This window comes from Meles meles, chromosome 15 (genome assembly GCF_922984935.1).
Source record: "Meles meles chromosome 15, mMelMel3.1 paternal haplotype, whole genome shotgun sequence".
NCBI lineage: Eukaryota > Metazoa > Chordata > Mammalia > Carnivora > Mustelidae > Meles > Meles meles.
The window spans coordinates 22026883-22051298 of NC_060080.1; the positions used below are offsets into that span (position 1 = coordinate 22026883).

Genomic DNA, 24416 nt, shown 5'->3' on the forward strand with positions numbered 1-24416 from the left:
GCCTTTTGCGTTAAGTAGATATTTTTGAGGATACCACTGTAATTTCCTTGTTTCTTTTATTTTTTAAATATTTTATTTATTTACTTGACAGAGAGAAATCACAAGTAGGCAGAGAGGCAGGCAGAGAGAGGAAGGGAAGCAGGCTCCCCGCTGAGCAGAGAGCTCGATGTGGGGCTCCATCCCAGGACCCTGAGATCATGACCTGAGCTGAAAGTAGAGGCTTTAACCCACTGAGCCACCCAGGCACCCTTTCCTTGTTTCTTTTAGTTTAGTTTGGTTTTGTTTTTAGTTATTTTCTTAGTGATTGCTCTGGTGATTCTAGGTAACACCTTAACTTAAAACAATCTAGTTTAGACTAATACCAGCTTCATGTTGCTAGCATGCAAAGTTGTTTGGGGCCGCTTTCCTGCCACCACGGTGGAGGTGAGTAGTTGTGACAGGCGGTATATACGCAAGGCCTGGGAAGCCCAACACTTCGCTCTGTGGCCCTTGACGGAAAACACCCTCTGATCCCCATCCAGGGCCCTGGTCTTTCATGATCCCATTCTCGGCCTCCTGCCTCCAAGCATTAAATTCTCATTTCTCCTTTGAGCTCTCACTGGGTTTCTCCTTCCCTGAGACCAAAACATGAACTGCACGTGCTAAGGAACCAAACGAAAGGGCACAAGACAGTAGCAACAAAGTGAGAAAACCTCCTTGTGCCCCTCGCTGTGTTGCAGATGCTCAAGATGCCACCCATCATGACTGCACATGAACCGGCTCTGCGGATGACCACGGAGTCAAACCTGTGCATGTCCGCGGCTGGTCTCCTCCTCCCCGGCCTGGGCAGTGCACCACCCCATGTGTGGTCTGTGCCGGGCAGGCTTCGTGCCTGTCTGACCAGCATCCACTTTCCATCTTCTGGTAAGAGTTCTTTGATTTTTTTTTTCTTTTAAGTTACTTTTTATTTTTTTTTAAAGATTTTATTTATTTATTTGACAGAGAGATAGAGAGAGAGCACAAGTAGGCAGAGGGGCAGGCGGAGGGAGAAGCAGGCTCTCCTCTGAGCAGAGAGCCTGATGCGGGGCTTGATCCCAGGACCCTGGGATCATGACCTGAGCTGGAGGTAGACACTTAACTGACGCCACCCAGGCACCCTTAAGTAAGCTTTATGCCCAACGTGGGTCTTGAACTCATGACCCTGAAGTTAAGGGTCACATGCTCTACTGACTGAACTGGCCAGACACCTCCCCCCACCCCAGGGCCCTTCATTTTCTTCCTTTCTTTTTTTATTTATTAGGACCCTTCGTTTTCAACAAAGGAAGAGCAAACTCTTCTGCTCTAGTTCAGGACCTGGACTAGTTTTAGTCTAATGCAGGGTTGATTTCAGAACTAAGAAGGAACCTCTCAAATTCAGGTGACTGCTTGACAGAATAGAAAAAAAAAACTAACGGTTTCCAAAACGACTCAGTATGAAGGGGATGTCAACACCAAGTATAATTTATCAAATGCCTGATCTAGCACACTGTGAAGGCAACCAGGGTGTAATTTCATGTTATAAAAGCATTCCTTGTACTTACCTGTGTTTCAAAGCATACTCACACCCATAACTTCATCAGATTCGCCTAGGCTCCATTTTGATAAATGACCCACATCCCAAAGTTTTTTCAAAGCATAAAAACCAAAATACATTTTATAAATAATTACATATTAAGTTCTTACACATAAGAGCCCTAAAGTGTTTATTCTTCTTCAACTCTGGTTTTGGGGCCCTGACATTTACTTATTTTGCTAGTCAGCTCTTCTTTCTTTTTAAAATAATTTTTAAGTAGGTTCCACACCCAGTGTGGAGCCCAACATGGGGCTTGAACTCATGACCCTGAGATCGAGACCTGAGCTGAGATCAAGAGTCAGCGGCTTTACTGACTGAGCCTCCCTGGCAGCCCTGGCTCTTCTCAATTCTAGGCCACAAGCAAATGATTTTTAGTTTCCCAGTTTTAGAGGAGCCCTGAGCTTTTTTTCCTAATTTTTTTTCTTTCCACCCCATTCTGGGCTGGGACTTGTCTACTTAACCTGCTTGTCCTTAACATGGTGCCTTACATAAGAAGTGTCTGGCGTCCACGGGCTGAGTTTTGAACCCTCAGCGCTGTTATGTCCTAGCATTATGGTCCTGAGCAAGTTTCTAAATCTGTAAAGCGAGGACAGTAACCTGCCTCTTATAACTGTTATAGATTATATGAGATGTATGCAAAAGAGACATAGTCAGCAGATAGTAAACATTAGCTGTTATTTGCGGCTAAAAGAATGAGTTCTGCCAACCAGTGCTCCTTGCTCTTACGAGAGGCTTGTAGGAACCAGGAATTGCTACAGCACCCACAGTCTAAGCCCCATGAGACAGAGACTTTGTCTTGTTCATCGCTATAACCCCAGCACCTAACAGATGGCCGGCACAACAGGGATTTGGTACATATTTACTGAATGAGTCAATGAATGAATACAGGTAATACAGGCATAATGCTACCTTCACCTATGGATGAGGAAACTGCAGCTCCGAGAGGTTAAGTGACTTGGATAAAGTCTCCCAGCCTGTTAGGGAAGGATTAACATCTAGTCCTCCAGCCTGGGTTTTCTTCTCTTCTACCATATCACCTCCTCGGGCTCTTACCCCATGATCCCAAAATTCAGGTGCAGGATCTTTGTTACTCAATGATGACGTTCAAGGGGGCAGAAATGATTGTGAAATTTTCCAACCTACCGTGGTATCCACAGGCTTGACTTTCTCGGTGGGAATGTGCTTTGGCATGGGTTCTGTCTTTGACAGCATCACACATCCTTCAGCACCTAAGGTGATGATGACCACGTGGCAGCCCTTTCCCTTGAGCAACAGAGCAGCCCGCGTGGCGTCTGCAGGGCTGTGGACCTTCAGGCCAGTTAGGATCTCAGCCTGGGATACAGACAAGTGAGAGCAAACAGTGGTGAGAACAGGGACTTGGGTCCACTTCCAGGTTAGATTTCCTTTTCTTAGAAAACATCTCCCTTCTTCTGCATAACAACCCATGCCAGGGAGAACGCTGATGCTTACTGGCTCGGGGAAAGAAAGAAAAACCCCAGTAACAATGACAACAAAAAGGAGCTCTCAAGGACATTCTTGGGACAACCGGGGATATTTGAATGTGGCCTGGATGTTAGATGACAGTAGAGAATTGTTACTACTTTCTCAAGTGTGATCACGGTATTGTGTCTCCTCTTAAAAGATGCGCACTGAAGTAGTTAGGAGTCATGTATCATGTTACCTGCAACTTTGAAACGATTCAATAAAAACAAAAAGCAACACACACAGGGGAGAGAGGAAGCAACATAGCAAAAGTTAACAACCATCTGGGCGGACAGTAGATGACGGTTCATTGTACTGTTCTTCCAGATTTTCTGTGTGTATGTGTGATCGTTTTCATCAAAAAGAGTTAGAGGGAACAAAGAATTCTGTAGGAGAAAGGAAGGGGGGAGGGAAGATGGGAGAAAGGGAGGGGCCGCTGCCAGTGATTTTGATATAAATCACGCCTGTAAATTTCACACCTAAGGCCGTAATTCTTCTAGGCCCCCTTGGGCCATAATGCCTTTCTCTTATTACCAGCTATGGCTTCCCATGTTTGCACAACACCCATTTCTTGTGTTTGTTTTTGCTCCAGAAGATGGAAGCGGGGTAGGAGGGTCACTCATGTAGCCGAGAGAGCAACGGCTGACATTCAGGAGATGTCTGCTGCTTACTGACCCTGGGACTTCCCCCAAGTCATGGACAGTCTGTAGAATGGGGGGCCTGCACAGGGCCACAGTTCTCTCCGAGAGCGTGAAAAGGGCCCTGGCCGAAGTAGGGGGGAAGGACTGCAGCCCCACTTCCTCATCCTGTAGGCACCTCTGGGGACCTTCTCCGGCTCTGAAAGTGGCTGCAAAATTACTAGATTAGATGAATTATAGGATAGTTTTGGACTCACAACGTTTATAACTAAATTCTGTCTTTTCTGTATTCCATTTCTTCCTAAGAAAGGGCCTGTTTCTCCTTTGCCTGCTCTGAACATGTCCGGATTAATCCTGCCTGGGGTCTACACATCACCCCGCAGTGTCTGCTCGTTCTGGGCTTTGGTCTTCCCCAGCAGCAAAGGTTTCATTCAGTCGACCATGTGTCCTTCCTGAAGCGGCTTTTCCACAGACCCTTTCTGTCCGAGATGGCTATGTCTTGAGGCCACCTTCTGTTTTCTTTACTTTCTCTTCTCTCTCTCTCTCTCTCTCTTTTTAAGATTGTATTTATTTATTTGACAGAGAAAGAGACAGCGAGAGTAGGAACACAGGTAGCAGGAGTGGGAGAGGGAGAAGCAGGCCTCCCGCCAAGGAGGGAACCCGATGTGGGGCTCGATCCCTGAGTCGAAGGCAGATGCTGAACGAGCCACCCAGGCACCCCTTCTGTGTTCTTTTCATAAGTTTTTCCACTCATCTTCATTACTGCGATCACTTACATCTATGGGGTTAGATGGTCTATTTTCAGAAACACTGAATTCTTGTGGTTTCTAAAAACCTGTTAAAAAACTATTCTTTGATGAAAGGAGCCTGAATGTAAAAAATAATGCAACAAACACCCATGAACCTACTACTCACTTTTAATACATCTTCATGTGTTACTTTATTTACTTCAGGTATTTCTCTTTAAAGAAGGTAAATCATGTTTTTCATAGATATTATTTGACAGTGTGCTTCTTCCCTTCATATAATTTCACTTGCGTTGATATTTGTGGCTCTATTCTGCCGAACTGGACAGTATACCACTCACTATGAACATATTGCAAATATACTATAGGTTAAAAAAAATCTATTATCCTTTTTATGGATACCAATGTTTCCATTTTCCCCTTTTGCAAGCAATGAAGTATTGGATATCCTTAGTACTTACATGTAATCTGTCTTTTTTTCCCTCTGGCCATTTAAAAATATTTTTGTCCCTTTAAAAAAATATATTTTATTTATTTATTTGACAGAGAGACATAGCGAGAGCAGGAACACAAGCAGGGGGAGTGGGAGAGGGAGAAGCAGGCCTCCTGGTGAGCAAGGAGCCCGATGTGGGGCTCGATCCCAGTACCCCGGGATCATGACCTGAGCCGAAGGCAGCCATTTAACAACTGACCCACCCAGGGGCCCCAATATTTTTGTCTTTATGTTTCATTTTATGCAGTTCCATTAAAATGTATGTTACTATAGAGTTATAGCCATTTATCTCAGGTGATTTTTTTTTTAAAGATTTTACTTATTTATTTATTTGAGAGAGAGAGGGAGAGCAAGAGGGAGTGAGAGAGAGTGAGAGAGAGCTCAGGGCTGAACACTCTAGAATTCTGTTCCCTTTCTGAGAGAGAGCATAAGCAGGGGGAGGAGCAGAGGGAGAAGGATGAACAGATTCTCTGCTGAGTGTGGAGGCCAACATGGGGCTCGATCCCACGATCCTGAGATCATGCCTGACCTGAGCCCAAATCAAGAGTTGGGGGGCACCTGGGTGGCTCAGTGGGTTAAAGCCTCTGCCTTCAGCCCAGGTCATGATCCCAGGGTCCTGGGATCGAGCCCCACATCTGGCTCTCTGCTCCTCAGAGAACCTGCTTCCCCCTCTCTCTACCTGCCTACCTGTGATCTCTCTCTCTCAAATAAATAAATAAAATCTTAAAAAAAAAAAAGAGTTGGGCGCCCAACTGACTGAGCCACCCAGGCGTCCCACGTGTTACTTTTTTTTTTTTTTTTAAGATTTTATTTATTTATTTGACAGACAGAGATCACAAGCAGGCAGAGAGGCAGACAGAGAGAGAGGAGGAAGCAGGCTCCCTGCCGAGCAGAGAGCCCAATGTGGGGCTTGATCCCAGGACCCTGGGATCATGACCTGAGCCGAAGGCAGAGGCTTTAACCCACTGAGCCACCCAGGTTCCCCCCCATGTGTTACTTTTAATACACTTTTCATCTGATAACTCATGCCCTTCTTCAGCTCTAGACAACACCTTGCAGTATTTCCTCTAATATCGCTTCTCTCCAGTTCCCTTTCTCTTCTTCTTTCACTCCAATTAGGTGTATGTTAGAGCTGCTCTGGCAATATTTCATTTCTCTAAATTCCTCCTCATTATTTAAAAAAAATTCTTTCCGTGATACTTTCTTGGTGAATTGAGTTTTTCCCTTGTTTGTGAATTGATGAATTCTCTTTCAATTCACCAATTCTTCCTTCCAGTCTAATGTTTATCTTCATCATGAGTGTTTTATAGAAAAATTTCAAAGGTGGCTTTTTCATTTTCAAGATATCTAACTGCTTTTCAGATTCACGTATCATTGCTTCGATCCTATGTCTCTTTCACACTTAACTTTCTCCTTTTTTAATGAATGAGAATCTCAATCGTATTTAAAGTCTTTTTTGGGCATTGTTTCAGTATTTGACTTGTTGGATAACTCTTGAGCATTATGTTTCTACATCTGCAGGCTCATGGTGCTGTCTGTGGGTTGGGGAATCCCATACTTCAGCTCCCACTAGGCTTATCCCTGCCTTTCCAGAGGTCTCACAATTGCATCCACCAGCCCCTCAAGGGTCTCTAAACCAGAGCCAGGTAGGTGTTATGTTGGCAATATGGAGTTCTTGTTCTGCTGTTCTCGGTGATGTTGCCAATCTGGTCACATTCCCGGTCACCAAGTTAGCAGTTGGCTCAAAATTTCTTTCTGATCAAAGGCAGTACCTCGGTCCTCCTGTCTCCTCAGCTTGGTAGCTTTGCACAATGCTGTAGTGCTGGTGAGCAGGCCTAGCAGATTCCTCTACTTTAGCAGGGAGCCTCAGCCTAGCATCTCGGGTCCCAGTGGTGGGCACTGCTCCAGTCTCCCATGAGGGGCACATTTTTTAGTGCCCATGACCCACTGGAGGGCCTTACCACCTACGCCTGCTTCTAGCACACTCAGGGCTGAACACTCTAGAATTCTGTTCCCTTTCTGACCTGTGGAGTTATCTTGGTTCTGAGCTTGTATCTTTTCATTGTCTCTTCTATATTTATATGTTAATGGTTCGTGTGTGGAGCAGAGTGAGTTTTTTCTTTCTTTTTTCATTCTTTTCTTTTTTCTTTTAATTTTTTTTTTTTTTTTTTTTTGAGAAAGAGAGCAGTGGGATGGGGAAAGGGAGAGGGAGAGAGAATCTTAAGCAGGCTCCATGCCTAGCACAGAGCCCGATGCTGGGCTTGATCTCAGGACCCTGAGATCATGACCTGAGCCAAAATCAAGTGTCAGATGCCTAACCAACTCAGCCACCCAGATGTCCCCAGATGGAGTAACTTAAAGCATGAATTTATGTTATTATCATGATTAGAAGTCATCCATAAGAGCATTAAGCTTTTAAAGTTTTTCTTTTTTCCATTGAGTGTTTGAAATCAATTTTCTTAAAGACCAAAGTTTGTTCATTTGTTCACTCACTGAGAAAGCATTTACTAGGTGCCAACTATATGCAAGTACAATATAACAGATGGTAATTTCCAAAGATAACTCTATCGATACATATCACATCATATATGCTCTTTTCACACTGAGACAAGGACAATCTTCTATGGAGAGGTGGGGCGTGAGGGCAGACTTTCCTCCCTCAATCAATAGAATGGACCAGAAGGGATATTGCGTGACTTCAAAGTAATAAATAATTGGAACAGTGATGAGTGTTTGAAGAATAAATATAGACTCTGCAAATATGTAGCAGGCAAATCCAAGCCAGTTGGCAGTGGAGGGTAATCGAACTTCTTACTGGGAAATGGTAACGATTTCCCACAATCCCTTTCTCCTAGCACAAGGCCTGGCCATGATGGTTGCTCCAAAATATTGCATAACCTATTGTGATTTGTTAAACTTAGTTTCCTTGTGGCAGTCTTCTTTTTTGCTTACTTCATGTCCTGAGAGATACAATTAGCAAAAGGGTAGGTCAGGAAATCCTGGAAACATCCATTCAGCCTCTGAACCACATGGACAATTACTATTCTCGTTCTTTCATTACTAACTCTCACTCTCTGCATGTTGCATTGTATCGTATGTTCCTCCCAGTGTTGAGAGTGAGCTCTGGTCTAAAACTGCCTGTCCAAGGAAGGGAGAGATACTGAAATTCTCTTCCTAAAATGCTCCAGAATGAATGGCATAGTCTGAATGTGTTGGCAGATGTCTTCTGAGGCTCTGTCCATTATGACCTATGTCCATTATGACCATTATGACGGAGAGAGCCTTCTCCTAACAGAGGGGCCCCTGAGGTCCTTCCTGTGGCATCAGTGGAGCAACTTTGTCCGTCTACCCCGTGGTCACTGGGTCTTCACAGGAGAAGGCAGCAAATGCTCCATGGGTTGTATATTACTTAGGGTTGTTGGACCCACTGATTTTGAATTTCAGATAAATAACAAGTCATTTCATACTATAAGTACATTAATATGTTATTTGTTGTATATCTGAAATTCACATTTAACTGGGCATCTGTGTTTTTATTTGCTAAATCTAGCAACTCTACTGCTAATCAATCCACAGAATGCAGAATTAAAGAAGAAAACCAACCACCAACAGCATGAAGGCAGGGAGGGGACTAGAATTAGCTGAGGTTTTTGATAAGTAACAGATTATGGAGATGACTCAGATATACTTTTTGTTGTCCCCCTACGAGTCACTAATTTCCTTTTTCCACATCCCAGGTAGTGAAAATTGTTTTCACTGTCTCCAAGAATTTACATGCGATCAAACGGACGTGGTTAGTCTTGCCTCTGCTTTATCCACTTGCATGAAAGCCTTTGGCTGCTCATGGACTGAGCAAAACGTTCCATCCTTACCTCAGTTTCGTTGCAGCAGAACACATCTGAGAGGGTGTAGAAGCGAGGGTCCAGGTCAGCAACTGCTGGAGCTGGGTTGAACAATGTTTTCACTGTAGAGGAACAGAAATGGGGTTCAGTGGTCATCATTTTTTTTTAAGATTTTATTTATTCATTTGACAGACAGAGATCACAAGTAGGCAGAGAGGCAGGCAGAGAGAGAGAGGAGGAAGCAGTCTCCCTGCCGAGCAGAGAGCCTGATGCAGGGCTTGATCCCAGGACCCTGGGATCATGACCTGAGCCGAAGGCAGAGGCTTTAACCCACTGAGCCACCCAGGCGCCCCAGTGGTCATCTTTTTTAACATGGTGCACTTACAGTCAGTAAGGGAAATCCCCTGTGCAGCCATTTTCCCCATTACATGAACACTCAACTTAGAAAAGTCTGGAATCTCAATCTCCATGGCGAACTAGTACCAACCCCTTCTTATTTGTACTTCCTCCATTTTTCACTTTACAACATTTCAACTTCAAGGGCAAGCAACAGTATTATAAGCAAGGTGGTCACAAAGTTATGGCAAAGGGCAACAACATTAAAGAAAATTTTAAATGCTGTGGTGTGAAAGGATATGTATGAATGTGAACATTCAGGCTGGTGTGAATGTTTTTGTTCATATATCCATTTTCCAGGAAAGAAAAAGAGCGATGTGAGGAAAGAAATAATGAAGAAGTAAAAAATTTCCTGGTAAGAACAGGACATAGGAAGTTCATGTACATATATAGGTTTTGAACTCCTATGCATGACTTCCAAATAGATCACGATTACTCACATAAACATAGACTTTTAAAAAAATTTTTTTTAAAGATTTTATTTATTTATTTGACAGAGAGAGATCACAAGTAGGCAGAGAGGCAGACAGAGAAAGAGAGAGAGAGGGAAGCAGGCTCCCTGCTGAGCAGAGAACCCGATGTGGGACTCGATCCCAGGACCCTGAGATCATGACCTGAGCCGAAGGCAGTGGCTTAACCCACTGAGCCACCCAGGCGCCCAACATAGACTTTTTAAAGAAGATTTTTTTTTTTTTTTTTTTTTTTTTTTTTTTGCAAACAGCAAGAGGTTCTTTATTGCAGCGTGGGCGCCTGCGGGTGGTCAGCAGCTCCTGCTAGCTGAGCACCCCAGGCTAAGAAGATTTTATTTTAAAGTCATCTCTACACCGAAGGTGTGACCCAAACCCACAATCCTGAGATCAGGAGTTGCATGGTCCACCAACTGACCAGCCAGGTGCTCCGAACATACACTTTTCACAGAAGCTTACGTTCTTGGCAATCTGGGAGCGTAGAGGAAAGCCCGAGAAAGGAGCAGAAATTCAATCCAAAGCTGAGAGCTAGCTCATACTAGGAGCCTACGAGAGAAGGAGATGGATGGGGATACAGACACAGGGAAAATGAGAATGTCACAGCATTACAGTGTCAGAAGAATTTTTACATTTTTCAGAGGAGAAAAGTGAGTTTCAGAGAGATGAGGTCTAAAGTCATACGCTGGGACATGGTTAAGCTGGGCCCCCATCTGGGGTCCTCCAGCTTTAAGCCCAGTGTTCAGTCATCTCTCTAGGACAGGACTCTGTTCATGGCAGCACAAGCCCCATCCCGATTTACAGTATTTTGAAACAGGCTTTGGGGTGGAATTTTGTAAATACATATTTTTTTGAAAGTTTTTAGAGATTCCACACACAGGAAGCCCCCCCTTTGTCAAAAGGCTAATCCACCAGGGGACCCAACTAGATTGGTTGGTCTTCTTTTCCTCTACCCAGGTCCACAGACTTATGTGTTTAGCGACCCCAACCTACTACTGACCCATAGAGTCAAATCTTCCAGCTGCAGGTCTGAGACCCTTCTAGAACAGTGGCTCCCAAGCTGAGCTGCACACCAGCATCACTAAGGGAGCTTGTTAGAGTGCATGACTTTTGGGCTCCACCTCAAACCCAGTGATCAGAATCTCTTGGGGAACACACACACGATGAGTTCCCCATGTGGCTCTTCCATGTTCTTGGGGAGACACTCATCAGCACAGCTGATGGAAAGTGCCCAGTACTTCTGCCTGATGAGGCTAGTTTGCCTCCACACCTTCCTTGGTCTTCACATTTTGGTTTGGTTAGTGGATCTTGTCCAGTGGTTTACAGGCTAACGCGATTCCCACATTTGCATTATTTTAGAACCCAGAATGTCCACCCACAGAGATTCTACGGTATATTTTTGGCTGCTCATATTTTTGTACAGGTTACTGCGTAGCTTAAATTAGAAAACGGGTGTGAAAGCCCTGTGTAAACTGTAGAGTGTTGTACAAATGTAAGGGATTATTACTGTTATTATATTGTCCTTCACACACAGCCCGACACCCCCGCCTGTCCACCCATCTCTTTTGTCTTCTGTTGGAATTCGTAGCCTGGCAACAGTCTCTCATGGGTGTTCCCACTTCTGCAAGGTCTTAGAGATGTCAATTTTGCATAAAGGCCCTCAATGCCCAGTAATGCAACACCCCCATTTACTTTTTATGGTTCCAGGACAAATACATTGCTCCCTACTTTCTTCAAATGGTGAATTGAAAAAGCACTGCTCATATATTGTGATCTCCAAATCTGTATGCAAAGGCATTTGAGCACAGGGTAGAGCAAGCTACCAGTATGGAAAAAACAGCATTAAGCCATTCTTTTTTTTTTTTTTTTTTTAAGATTTTATTTATTTATTTGAGAGAGAAAGAGAGCATGAGCTGGGGTTGGAGGGGATCCCTGCTGAGCATAGAGCAGATATGGGGCTTGATCCGAGGACCCTGGGATCATGACCTGAGCCAAGGGCAGCCACTAAACCAACTGAGCCACCCAGGCGCCCCAGCATTGAGCCATTCTTATAAAAGTTCTATTTTATCTCAAAAGATCCCTGATCCAGGAATTTCTTTCCCAAACCTATCCTACAGACATACACAGGCATGCAAAGATCAGGTCCAGTGATACTCAGCTCTGTTTTTAACAGAAAAAAAAAAAAACCAAAAAACAAAAAGAAACCTAAGCTTCCAACAGACAGGACTGGTTAGGGGAAAAAAAAAACCTCTAATGGAATGATCTGTTGTGGTTAGAAAGAATGAAGCAGGTCTCTCTTTTTTTATGGAAAGATTTCTATAATTTGTAAGTGAAAAAAGGAAGTTTTGTAATAAAATCTACAGCATGACCCCCTCTTTTTTCTAACGAAACAAAGCATAATTATATGTGTATTTGTATTTATACACTTGCATAGAAGAGAAAAAAGTCCGAGAGGTTACCCCCTAAACTAATAGGGGATTAGTTCCAAAGGGTGGTGGGAATCAGTCTGCCCGGAGATTACCTGGTATGCACCAGGCAAAGACAGCATTCTTAAAACAAGTACAATATCTTACGTCAAAATCCAAGTGCACTGTGAATGACATGATATAATGTCTGGCTGGTGCTTCCAAATATGACCCAAGGTTGCAGTGGTGGGGGGTGGGGAATAATGCGTTGGGGTGTAAATGCTACTGGATTGGGCACATGTTAAGAATTGTTAAGGCCAGATGATGATATATATGGGCTTACCATACTGTTCTCTGTATGTCCATATGTATTTGAAATTTTCCTCAATAAAAGCACATTTTAGGGCACCTGGGTGGCTCAGTGGGTTAAGCCTCTGCCTTTGGCTCAGGTCATGATCTCAGGGTGCTGGGATCAAGCCCCACATCGGGCTCTCTGCTCAGGGGGGAGCCTGCTTCCCCCCACTGTCTGCCTCTCTACCTACTTGTGATCTCTCTGTCAAATAAATAAATAAAATCTTTTAAAAAAACCACATTTTTAAAGAAACAGTTACACTGAATTTTAAGCAATAAGAAGGGTTGCTGGAATGAGAATTCCTACAATTTAATTTGACCATAAACATTGTATAAAAAACAATCAAATCTTCTTGTGTGTATTTTATTGAAGGAAAGCATTCTGACCAATGCTGGACGGTAACAGGCTTAGAGTGATTAGGAACTAAACTTAGGGGGAAAATGAAAATGCCATACAGAAATGACTCTTCTTCAGCTCCTGCCACCATAAATAAACATAAACACTTTACACTGGTGAAAAAAATGCGAAGAATGAGTAGATGTTGCTCATCAAAGAAGAATGCATTGGAAGTATGATTGGGTTGCCTGGGTGGCTTAGTCGGTTAAATCCCCACTCTTGATTTCAGCTAGGTCATGATCTCAGAGTCATGAGATCAAGACCCACGACGGTCTCCTCGTTCAGCACAGTCTGCATGGGATTTTCTCCCTCTACCCCTCCTCTGGCTCTCTCTCTCTCTCTCTCAAATAAATAAAATCTTAAAAAAAAAGAAAAATGCACATTTGTGATAGATACAGTGGGAAAAATGGTATCATTCTGGAATCATGTAAAAATAGAGACACAAGCTATACCACAGAGTAACTTGGAGCTGCAGAGTAACAGATAGCACCCGACGTAATTATTGTTCATGACAACATCAGATGGACTAAACTCCTGGTTGTCTCAATGGCATGCTGTCAGTGAGGATCTGGGGAGGCCTATGAGGGCAGCTGCGCAGGTGCCGAGCCAGGAAAATGAGGTGGAAGCTCATGATGGTGTCCCCATGGAGGGCAGGAGCAGGACAGTTAAGAAGGCTCTTAATAACTAGCTCAGAGAAACAGGAAGAAAGTCACCCTAAGTAAAGAAGCTGTGGGAAGATTGGGGTAACCAAAATGCTGCCTTGATGGTCTCCCTCGATGGGTTGTTTTCTGTGAGTTGAGGAGCAGCAGAAACACTCAAAGCTTGGGCTATGTGCTGGACAATGTCACAGTGAAAGTCAAGGTGTCCAGCCAAGAAGTTTGGTGTTGCCAAAGAGGAAAGGACTACAGTGTCATTAAAAGATATTTTGTGTCCTACCCAGAATTTAATCTTGGCGATCTTACAATCTCAATTATTTATAATTGTTCCTGTAATGTTCCATTTGCTTTGAAATGGATAGAAAGGCCAGAACCGACATGCATAATTTCATCACGAGCAGCTGCAGCAGCAGCCCTGCCTGTGATGCCTGCAGTGGGCCTGCCTCACGGCATCATGACCCAGAGAGGAGGGGGCCTTCGAGGGCCACTGGTTCATCTCTGGTGTTGCAGGGGCTGTCCGTTTAAAACCAGTGCTTTCCTTTATGTGAAGACAAGAGAGTGTTCTGAAACCATATGATCAAAGACGGAGCTGGGGGTGGGGGTTCCTCTTCCCTCTGTATTTTAACAACTGTATATAATCCAGTCATACAATGTGTTTAACTCAGAGTTCATTACTTGTAAGAAGGACAGATAAGGGAGCTATGATAATAGACCCACAGAGGAGGAGGGGAAGGAAAAGGAGGAGGATTTTACCACTTTTCTTATAGATGGAATACACTGATTAGCACACAGGCAGTCTCATGGGGCAGTGGACAGGCCACGCAGTGCCCAACACATTTGGGCACATCAGCATTGCCGGCTCTGCTCTGTGATCAGTCCGTTCATACATCGTGACAGGAAGCAGCTGGGAGAGCTCACAGACCCGTTCTCTTATTTCACAGAGGCCCAGAGGAAGAACTAACTTGCGTGTGGTCCCCCATTTACTAAGGGATGGATTCTGGATGCAAAGCCAAACTTCGTGACTCTCAAACCAGTGCTCCCTTCATTGTATCCCTCTTCCCTGACGTGAGAATGAAAACACAGTAAATTCACACACACACACACACACACACACTCTCTCTCTCTCTCTCTCTCTCTGGTGTAGAATCGGAAGCTGCTTCTGGCTGGTTACTACCAAGGGAGGACCAGCTCAGTTCTAGTCAGCAGAGTATGTGTGTGTGTGTGCACATGCGTGTGTTTTATGGGAGCGGGCAAGGGACACATCGCAGGAAGCCCTCGAGAGTATTGAAAACACTCAAAGCTGAGGCCACATGTTGAACAAGGTTGCAGTTCGTGGATTTTATTTTTCTCCATGAAGGCTCAGTTCCTTGGAGCCAATGGGATGGGGCAGTTTCTTTATTTAAAGTGCGTTCTAGAACACAGAAGTTGGTTGGGTCTTGGCCTCTGAAATCTGGGTTTCTACACTGACTCCGGTTGAGCTAATTACTTACTCTCCAAGTCTATCTTCCTGCCTTCAGTTCGGGAGAATAATGCCTGCCGTATCTTTGTCATGAGGTTTTTCTGAGGGTCAAGTACATATGAGAGTGCATGGAATTCATACTCAGACATGCTGGCTCTTAGTAAAAATGTGAAGTCGGCTAGTGCTCTTTGGCTTACCATCACTTCCCCTGACCATTCCCTCCCTACCTGCCCCTTCCTTTTTTAATGCAGGGCTTGAATTCATGACCCTGAGATCCAGACCTGGGCCATCCAGGCGCCCCATACCCCTGCAGATTCCTGATGCCCCAGGTCCTCCAGCTGCCCACCCAAATGACAGCCCGAGGTCTTCTGCCCCTCTGGATAACCCCAGCGTCACCTGTGAAAGGTTGGCTCCTCAACCGTGGTGGCCGTACCTTTCTCTCCTCCACAGGCTGGGTAGCTAACAAGGAACCAGACTAGGACAGAGGCAACAGTGATCTCCGAGAAGCAAGCGAGAGTAGGAAATGGAGTTAGATGAGAATATGCTTTGACCTACAGAAAGCCAGACAGGAGTGTGAATGAAGTGGCGTGTTGTATCCACACTGCTTGATTCACATGAAGGCAGTGCAGGAAACGCTTACCAGAAGCATTAGGCTCTCTCTGTGACACCCTGGGAAAATGTAACCAAATGGGTTTTGGCTTCGAATTCTTTCTGACAGCTTCAAGTCCATTAAAGATACATTAAATGTCAGTGAGAATTTTGCCACAGCACGTTGTTTTGCCAAGAGGAAAATTTGTTAAATCTGGCCATACATTTAAAGATTCTCTACAAAATCATTTCAAGTAACTTACTTTCATTGCTATGCAGAATGCTGTCGACTTTGGGAGAAGTCACTTATACAAACATACACACACACACACACACACACACACACACACACACTTACTGTTCTTTTTCTTCCCTTTTCTTAGTTTTGTATCTTGACAAGAAAGTTTCATGTGGAAAAGTCAAAGAGGTTCTCGTAAGTCACAGAACTACCATCACAATATCAAAAGGAAGCGGGCGCTGGGTGGCTCAGTGGGTTAAGCCACTGCCTTCGGCTCAGGTCATGATCTCAGGGTCCTGGGATCAAGTCCCGCATCAGGCTCTCTGCTCGGCAGGGAGCCTGCTTCTCTCTCTCTCTCTGCCTGCCTCTCTGCCTACTTGTGATCTTTCTATGTCACATAAATAAAAAAAAAAAAAATCTTAAAAAAAAAAACAATATCAAAAGGAAGCCATTGTTTTAGAGTGGCAACTTTCTATTTTGATTTTTTTTTTTTTTTTGACCAAATGGCACTGAGATATGGATATTACCCTAATTTTTAAATTTAAAGAGAGAAGTGAAAAGGAGAAGATATTTGGGATTTATTGAGATTTTATTTTATTATGTCACGCTCAGCATCATGTTTTATTTTGTTTCCTTCTTAGAACAATTCTGCAGGGGAGTATTTCTTCTATAAGCATTTCACAGACAAGGCTCAGAAACGTCGGATAATTCTGGAGAGACCACAAAGCTATAAAGGAACGGAAATGGGATTCTAACTCAGAAGATGCTTTGCCCACGAGTCAATGGTGAGCAAGAAACAAACACAAAGAAACTATTTGGATTTTTTAAAGAGTTTGTGATTTGCAGGGGGAGAAAGGGGGGCAGTGAGTGGGAGGACAGATGAATCAACCTTAGCCACGTGCTGGTTAATTGTTGATGCTGGGTGAAGGGTTTCACTGTGCAATTTTGCCCGCCTTTGTATGTTTGAAAATTTCCAAAACTGAAGGTCAAACAAAACCAACTCACTGCTTAAAGGCTGCTGACAACATAGAAAATGCTACATATAAATAATCTTTTGTGGTTTATAGAGCAGAGATGGAGTTTTAGAAAATGGAGAAATGAGCTAAGCTTCAATTCCTAGAGACATTTGTCAAAATACACCCACCTGTCTGGTCACGATACATGACGAGCACCTTGGCCTCTGCTTCTTGGAAAAGCCATCGTTCTGCTGTTGGGCCCTGGGCTGCTTCTGAGGTTCTAGTCACTACTTGTATTATTTCTAACTAGATTGAGGATTTATATCGTGGGATATCAGTAGTGCTACTCAGGTTAATCTGTAAGCCCTTCTAACACTATCAAGAACTATGAGAAGACCGTGAAACTCACGGGTGGGAGAAAGCATATTTCACTCCAGGGAAAGGACTGCTTTGCTTAACTTCAAAGACTACCTTTCACTAAAACAGCGACAAAAGCTTTTCTAGGAAGAATAACAAATATGGAAAATCACCTCCATTGCTGTGGGCCATCATCAGGGCTTCCAAAGACGTTTCTGGAGTTATTTCTAACTGGCAGATCATTACTTTGGCTCTGCTAATGGTCCTGGCTGCTTTCTTCAGGTCTTCGGTATTCAAAAGTAAATTGGCTCCAGCCACTATAACAATGATGTTCTGGCCTATAAAGAATTTCCACATATTTATATTAAAAACCAAGCGATGATATTCTGCAATGTTGCCATCACCCTTACAAAGTCATTATACTAAATGTGTTATAAGTATTAATTTTGACATTTCTAGGTGATTCAGGTGAAATTCTAGTTTTCTGCTGTATCTTTGTGGATCCCTGCTCTGTAAGATTAATATTATTCTCATCATTTTGAGTAAAATCAAAAAAATAATTCCCCTATGAATATTCTTATATACAAAGAAAACTAGCTGGAAGGTGATAGCTAACAGTTAAAAATGACGGGTACAAAGCATGTGGTAAAGATTCCAAATCCGAAATGACAGATGTCATAATGATGTGTATGAACAGGAGTAAACTTGCCCAACACTGAAAGCCAAGGCTCTGTGGTACGCCGTCAGTTCACGTGTGCACCTAGGATATTCTGAAAATCAAAACATGTTTTGTAATACGTAACAGATGGGAAATTGTGCCAGATCACCTAAGGTCGAGAGAGGGATATTTGACTTAGGCAGCGTCAGATCAAACAGAGGCAGAAGGGGCGCCTGGGTGACTCAGTGGGTTAAGTCTCTGCCTTCGGCTCAGGTCATGATCCCAGGGTCCTGGGATCGAGCCCCACATTGGGCTCTCTGCTCAGCAGGGAGCCTGCTTCCCTTCCTCTCTCTCTGCCTACCTCTCTGCCTACTTGTGATCGTCTGTCAAATAAATAAAATCTTAAAAAAAACCCCAAAAAACAGAAGCAGAAGTAAGAATCTTAAACACTCTTTACTTGGACCTACTCTTTACAGTCCCACCTAAATGGGGGAAGAAGTGGGGGTACATTTTATCTATGAGGTGAACTTTCAGGAGCTGTGCTGTCCCATATGAGAGTCATGAGCTCAAGCCACATGTGGCCCTTGAGCACTTGACATGTGTCTGGTCTAAATTGAGATGTGCTTTCATTGTAATCCATAGCAGATTTTATTTTTATTAAAAAAATTTTGTGGGGGCACCTGGGTGGCTCAGGGGGTTAAAGCCTCTGCCTTTGGCTCAGGTCATGATCTCAGGGTCCTGGGATCGAGCCCCACACCGAACTCTCTGCTCAGTAGGGAGACTGCTTCCCTTCCTCTCTCTGCCTGCCTCTCTGTCTACTTGTGATCTCTGTCTGTCAAATAAATAAATAAAATCTTAAAAAAAATTTTTTTTACTATGTTCAGTTAGCCAACATTCAGTACACCATTAGTTTTCGAGTTGGTGTTCAACAATTCATTAGTTGTGTATAACACCCAGTACATAGCAGATTTTAAAGACTGAATACAAAATAAATAAATAAATAAATAAATAAGGAAGGTAAAATATCTCACTCGTTTTTAGGAGCATTTTGATTACATGTTGAAAAGAATATTTTCGCTATATCAGGTTAAGTGAATATATTAAGATTAATTTTACCTATTTCTTTTGACTTTTTAAAATGCGGCTCATGGAAAATTTCAAATTATGTCTGTGGCTTGCATGATATTTCTTTTGGACGGCTCTGATCTAGAGGGACGAGTTGTAGCAGTCATTTCTTTTTTATGCTCCAGGCTGCTCGTGCTGATCTTGTATAGACATGTCCTAAAATTACCTCTGAACACAGAGCACATGCTAGCCTATCATCTTACCACAGATGTGTCTCTTGGCCACAAGGAGGACTTAATAAAGTGGGGATGGTTTAGCATAAATCCAATCTTGGTACTGGAAAAATTCAAAGTACCCACACACTGAAAGACAGCCTTCTCCTTCCTTTTCTCCTTCAGTGACCTCATTCTCTCTGCTAGAGTCAACTGGTGTTTCTGTGTTGCTGATTCCTGGATCTATGTTTCTGGCCTGGCTGAACCGACGACAGCTGTCCGGTAGACACGGCCAGATGGCAAGACCATTCATGCCACCAATTTAACTTGTCAAAACCGAACTCCTTACTTTACCTTGCTACTCATTCCTTCACTTAAGGGAGCTGATGGTCCCCTCTCTGGGTATTTGTGTTAGCTCTTCTAGGACATTCTATGGTCTCAAGGGTATTACCATATACAATAAATAAATCAGACAAGTTCTAGAGTAACAGGCACTCAATACACAATATTAAACTACATCTTTGCATGGAAAATGTAGTTTCTTGCAACATTGATAAGGATGAAATGGAACTCAAAGATATCCCGAGAACACAAAAAAGGTTGAAGACAGGGAATGAACTGCCGTTGGCAGGCATGATTACTTAAAATGTAGCTTCAAGTAATGAACACAGACTGTCTATTGTTAGAGTGAAAAATTTTATCTGCTTTAAGTGGAATACATTTTTTCATTGTTGTTATTGCCACTTTGGGATCGCGAGAGTAGAGCTAAAAATACCATATCTTCTGTGAGAAATGATCGTATGAAACTATATTTCAAATCAAAGACATATTCTGACAAATCATAATTCCACAAAATGCATGCTGACTGCCCACAATGCCCCAGGTTCTGTCTGAAGTGCCCCATGAAATGCTTGGTCCTTAATTCTGAATTAAAGAATTTCACATAGGTTTAAAAACAATTTTTTTTTAATATTTAAAATAGTTGGCAGAAATGATGAAAACTTTACTGGAGGGTAAAGGGAAGTTACTGTTTTTCAAGACGAATGTTTTAACTGTCGCAAGGCCCTGTGACAGACAGACATAGTTGTATATATAGACTTTTGAGGGTTGATTGCCGTTTAAAGAGCAGACAAAATTGAATACTAATGATAAGTTAGAAGTAATTAGTTGCTGCCATTTGCTCAGTAAATATTCTATAAATATGATTCATTAACTTCCTTGTGCACCTATCTATTTACATTTATTTACCTAGTATAACTGAAATGACAGATGAATACTTAACTGCTTTTAGAGACAAATATCAATGCTGCATTCACAAGAAGGATAATGGGACATTACACCATATAAATAAAATTCGGAGGCAATTGTAACACTTCATGTGTACTGGATGGCCAATTTTATATTTAAATGATCAAGTTGGGAAGTATAAATAAAAGGAAACATGCATAGTTAGATGGGAAGGACCACACTTGAGGCCTTGGGGCGTGGGTATGGTAAGAGATCCATAGGATTACGGTAAAAATCGATGCTCCTGCCCTAGTTCTGGACATGAACTGCTTCATGAAATGACACTTCAATATGCGAAACACGTACCTTCGTTATTGACAATTATAGACGCAGTTCCTGTAGCAGCATCTTGAGTCTGATATGCAAATTCTAAAAGAAAAAAGAAATTACAATCATGTACACACAGCCTGGCATGGATAATCTCTTTTAGCGATTTCAATGCACCACTCATCTTTGGAAAAACTTTTTAACCTTTAACCATCTGGAATGATAAAAGAAATAAGCAATTAGCGCTAATTTATACCCGTCACCTATACAGTGAGGAAGACAGAAGCTTTTACGATTAGTTGCACCTTTGCTCTACATTACGAACAACCCCCCTTCCAATTCATCCACATTATTCATAGAGGATACATGTGCATTTTTCTAGACCATCACATTGCTTTTCTTCAGTGAAAGAAATGATAGACTTGAGAGATTAAAGGTCAAACCTATACAATGAACTTGGTTGCATTTCTTCATAAGCTTTGCATCTCATCAAGAATCATGGTCTGGGAGTGTAAATGGCAATGTTGATCAGGCGGCCTTTCGCAGCAGCGAAATAGCTTTGAAATGGAGCCAAAGACCTGCATTCTACTCCTGCCTCTGGCTCCAACTAGCTATGTGCTCTTGGACACGTTGAGAACCAATCTGGCCTTCAGTTTCTCTTTTGTGCAACAATGGCATCAGCTTCAGTGGTTTCAAAGATCATTTCCAGCCGTGACATTCAATGACTTTTCTTAAAATATCTTTTGTGAACGCAGCACCTGTTTTCTCTTGTCACCTGCTTTTGGAAACATTTCTACAAGATGAAGGTTTGTAACCTCTTATCATTTTATTCCCATCTGGAGGAATATACATGAAAGAATTAACCAAACGACATTTAAGTAAGACAAGACGAGGCTGCGCATAAAAGTTCTCTGGCCACCAGAGGAGGATCTAATAATTCTATTCTGTACTCAACTGTTCTTGTAGCCAGATCCCAGGGGAAAGTCATAAAAACTAACTTTAAAAAAGATGCAATTTTACCTGTAGAAATATTGTTCTGTTTTAAGTTTTCTATATAATCATTGCCAAAAGAATCTTTGCCAACCTGTACCAAAAAAAAAAAAAAGATGAATGTTAGATCTTTTACATTTAGTAAAATGCTACAATGTAGTTTTTAGAATACTTAGCATTTTAAAAGGGCATATCTGCACAGTACTTTATAAACATTAGCTAATTAATCTTCTTAATGTAAGATGCTAAACTTGATTTCAGCCCAAAGAATTGTTCCACTTACATCCTACCTAAAACGTGAAGCATTTAATGACTGTCATGAGTTCTGGAACTTTGCTCTCATTTTGATCTGTTCGTGTGGAAACTCCCACTAAGACAGAGCCGTCTACCATCAACAGTCCTCAATATTTATGGAGAATCTCCGTTGTTTGTACTTCACTATAAATGAGAGCATCTTTGTAATGACTTGCCTGGTGTTTTGGAATCTTCTTATCTGACACAGGACGGGGGCAGAGAAGAGGGAACTGAAAAAGCCCTTGCTAACTTGGGTAGCTTGGTATCCTGGAAGTCTGTTGCTTTTGCCTCCTTGCCTGCATTCTGGTAATGATACTTTGCTTCTCCCCTGGGACACCCATTCCTCTTCCATTCATGGCAAGGTGGTTAAGGGGCCACATCTGTTACAATCAGTTTGCCACATTGTTGCCATCCAGACTCCATAGTTTACCTTAGGGTTCCCTCTGGTGTTGTATACTCTATGCGTTTTGACACACGTATAGACACGTATCCACCATTATAGTATTATCCAGAACGGATCCCTATGGCAAAACCCCTCTGTGCTCTGCCTCTTCATCCCTCTCTCTGTCCAAGCCCCTGGCAACCACTGATCTTTCTACTGTCTCCATAGTTTTGTCTTTTCCAGAATGCCATATCATTGGAATCATACAATATGTAACCTTTTCAGACTGGCTTCTTTCACTTAGAAAATACATTGAAGTTTCCTCCATGTCTTTTTGTGGCTTAATCACTCATTTGTTTTTAGTGCTGAAAAATGTTCTGTGGTACAGGGTGGACTGCAGTTTATCCATTCACCCACTGAAGGACACCCTGCGTTGCTTCTAAATGTTGGTAATGATAAATTAATGTGCTGGCTTTTGTGCGGATGCCCGATTTTATTTTTATTTTACTTTAATTTTAGTGTGGTTAATGTACAGTGTTATATTGGTTTTCCTCCTATTTTATTTTAAATTTTAACCAGCTGTCACCATTTAAGTATTAGTGGACTTCACAAAAACAAATTTCCAGGAGGTCCTGCAAAGCCTGAGGTTCTGATAACACTGGGCCCACATTCCTGCAAGGCCACCCTGGCTGAACTGCCCCAAGGGTGAGCGCATGCTCTCTAGACCACAGCCTCCACCTGGCCTCCTGTAATTTATGTTACCTGCCCGGCACCTGTAGGCTTTGGGCTTGCCACTCCTGAACTACTCTCTCTCTGTCCCGCCAGTGAGCACTTCAATGGATGATGTATCTGTCCCGGTCTCAGCCACTTCTGGTGTGCTCTGCTTTTCCACAGAAAACCGCTCCTCTCTGGATATATCAATAGAAAGAAACCTACAGGTTTACTTGGGTCAAGATCCTCAGTGAGTGACGAGAAAACTTCCTGGTGAGATCCTGGATTGTCTAGATCAGGGGTTGGAAAATTTTCTTTTATAAAGGGCCGGAGAGGTAATAGTTTAGACATTGTGGGTCAGATCGTCTCTTTTGCAACTATTCAGCTCTGCTGTTGTAGTGTGAAGGCAGCCAAAGAAAATCTGTAGACAAATGGATGTGGCTGTGTACCAATAAAACTTTATAAAAATACATGGTAGACAAGTTTTGCCCCATGGGTGGTAGCATGCTGACCCTTGATTTAAATGCCATCTCTGAGAACTTCTTCCTCAAAGGACATTTTTCCCTGTGCTCCTTTCCTGGCAGAAATGCGGATTAGGCAATAATCTGGAATGATATATAATAATTTCTTTCTTTCTTTTTTTTTAAAAGATTTTATTTATTTATTTGACAGAGAGAGATCACAAGTAGAGAGAGGCAGGCAGAGAGAGAGGGGGGAAGCAGGCTCCCCACTGAGAAGAGAGCCTGATGCAGGACTCGATCCCAGGACCCTGAGATCATGACCTGAGTGGAAGGCAGAGATTTACCCACTGAGCCTCCTAGAAGCCCCTATAATAATTTCCTATTAGCAGAATTTCTATCTCTACAATGAAGAGCGTTCACTAGAAAGCACTGCCATGGGGGAGAGCTTCCTGGTTGAAGGACGTCATCTATCAAAGGTTTTCTTTATGGAAGTCTGGCCATTTATCAACCAAAGCATCCCATTTCTTAGGTCAAAGATTCATACCAGAAACTAATTGTTTTCTCTCTCTCTCTCTTTTTTTTTAAAAACATTATTTAGCTGTCTCCCATGGGCAATCAAGATACTACAGAGTTGGGAAAGCATCATTGTAAGAATGTTGTAGGGATTAAAGGAAAGCCATTCCTAGGCATGTGGGGCCTGGTACAGATTAGAGCAAAGAAACTTCTCCCCTCTTTCCTATCAGTTTAATAAAGAAGAAATCAGTACCACCCATTCCCCCCAGGACAAATCTGTTTAAGGTGAATTTCAAAGGCATGTTTGATAAATGGCGTGGTGATATAAACATTAGGAAGTGCAGGGATTAGGAAGATTTGTTGGAAGGGAGGAGAAAACCAAAAAGCATGCGGTTTTGCCCTCCGGAAACTGTCAGAGGGAAAATAAGACCGAGAGAGGCACCTGTCCCGCCAAGTGGAATATTGCCCGCATCTGAGGCGAAATTAGGAAGGGACGGCATGCTCACAGTAACTGCAT

General features: G+C 42.8%; 1 protein-coding gene across 2 annotated transcripts in view; it reads right to left on the reverse strand.

Moving 5' to 3' along the window:
- Window positions 1-24416, reverse strand: part of RBKS (ribokinase) — an 84562-nt gene that overhangs the window by 36176 nt on the left and 23970 nt on the right. For both annotated transcript variants that reach the window (XR_006815039.1, XM_045978829.1), the window contains exons 3-7: window positions 21569-21632; window positions 20588-20650; window positions 17233-17397; window positions 8823-8914; window positions 2735-2923 (exon numbers count right to left, since the gene is read on the reverse strand). Coding sequence is in view for 1 of the 2 variants with exons in the window: in XM_045978829.1 (XP_045834785.1) it covers window positions 2735-2923; window positions 8823-8914; window positions 17233-17397; window positions 20588-20650; window positions 21569-21632 (573 nt within the window). In the remaining variant the exon portion in view is untranslated. The remainder of the gene's footprint in view (window positions 1-2734; window positions 2924-8822; window positions 8915-17232; window positions 17398-20587; window positions 20651-21568; window positions 21633-24416) is intronic.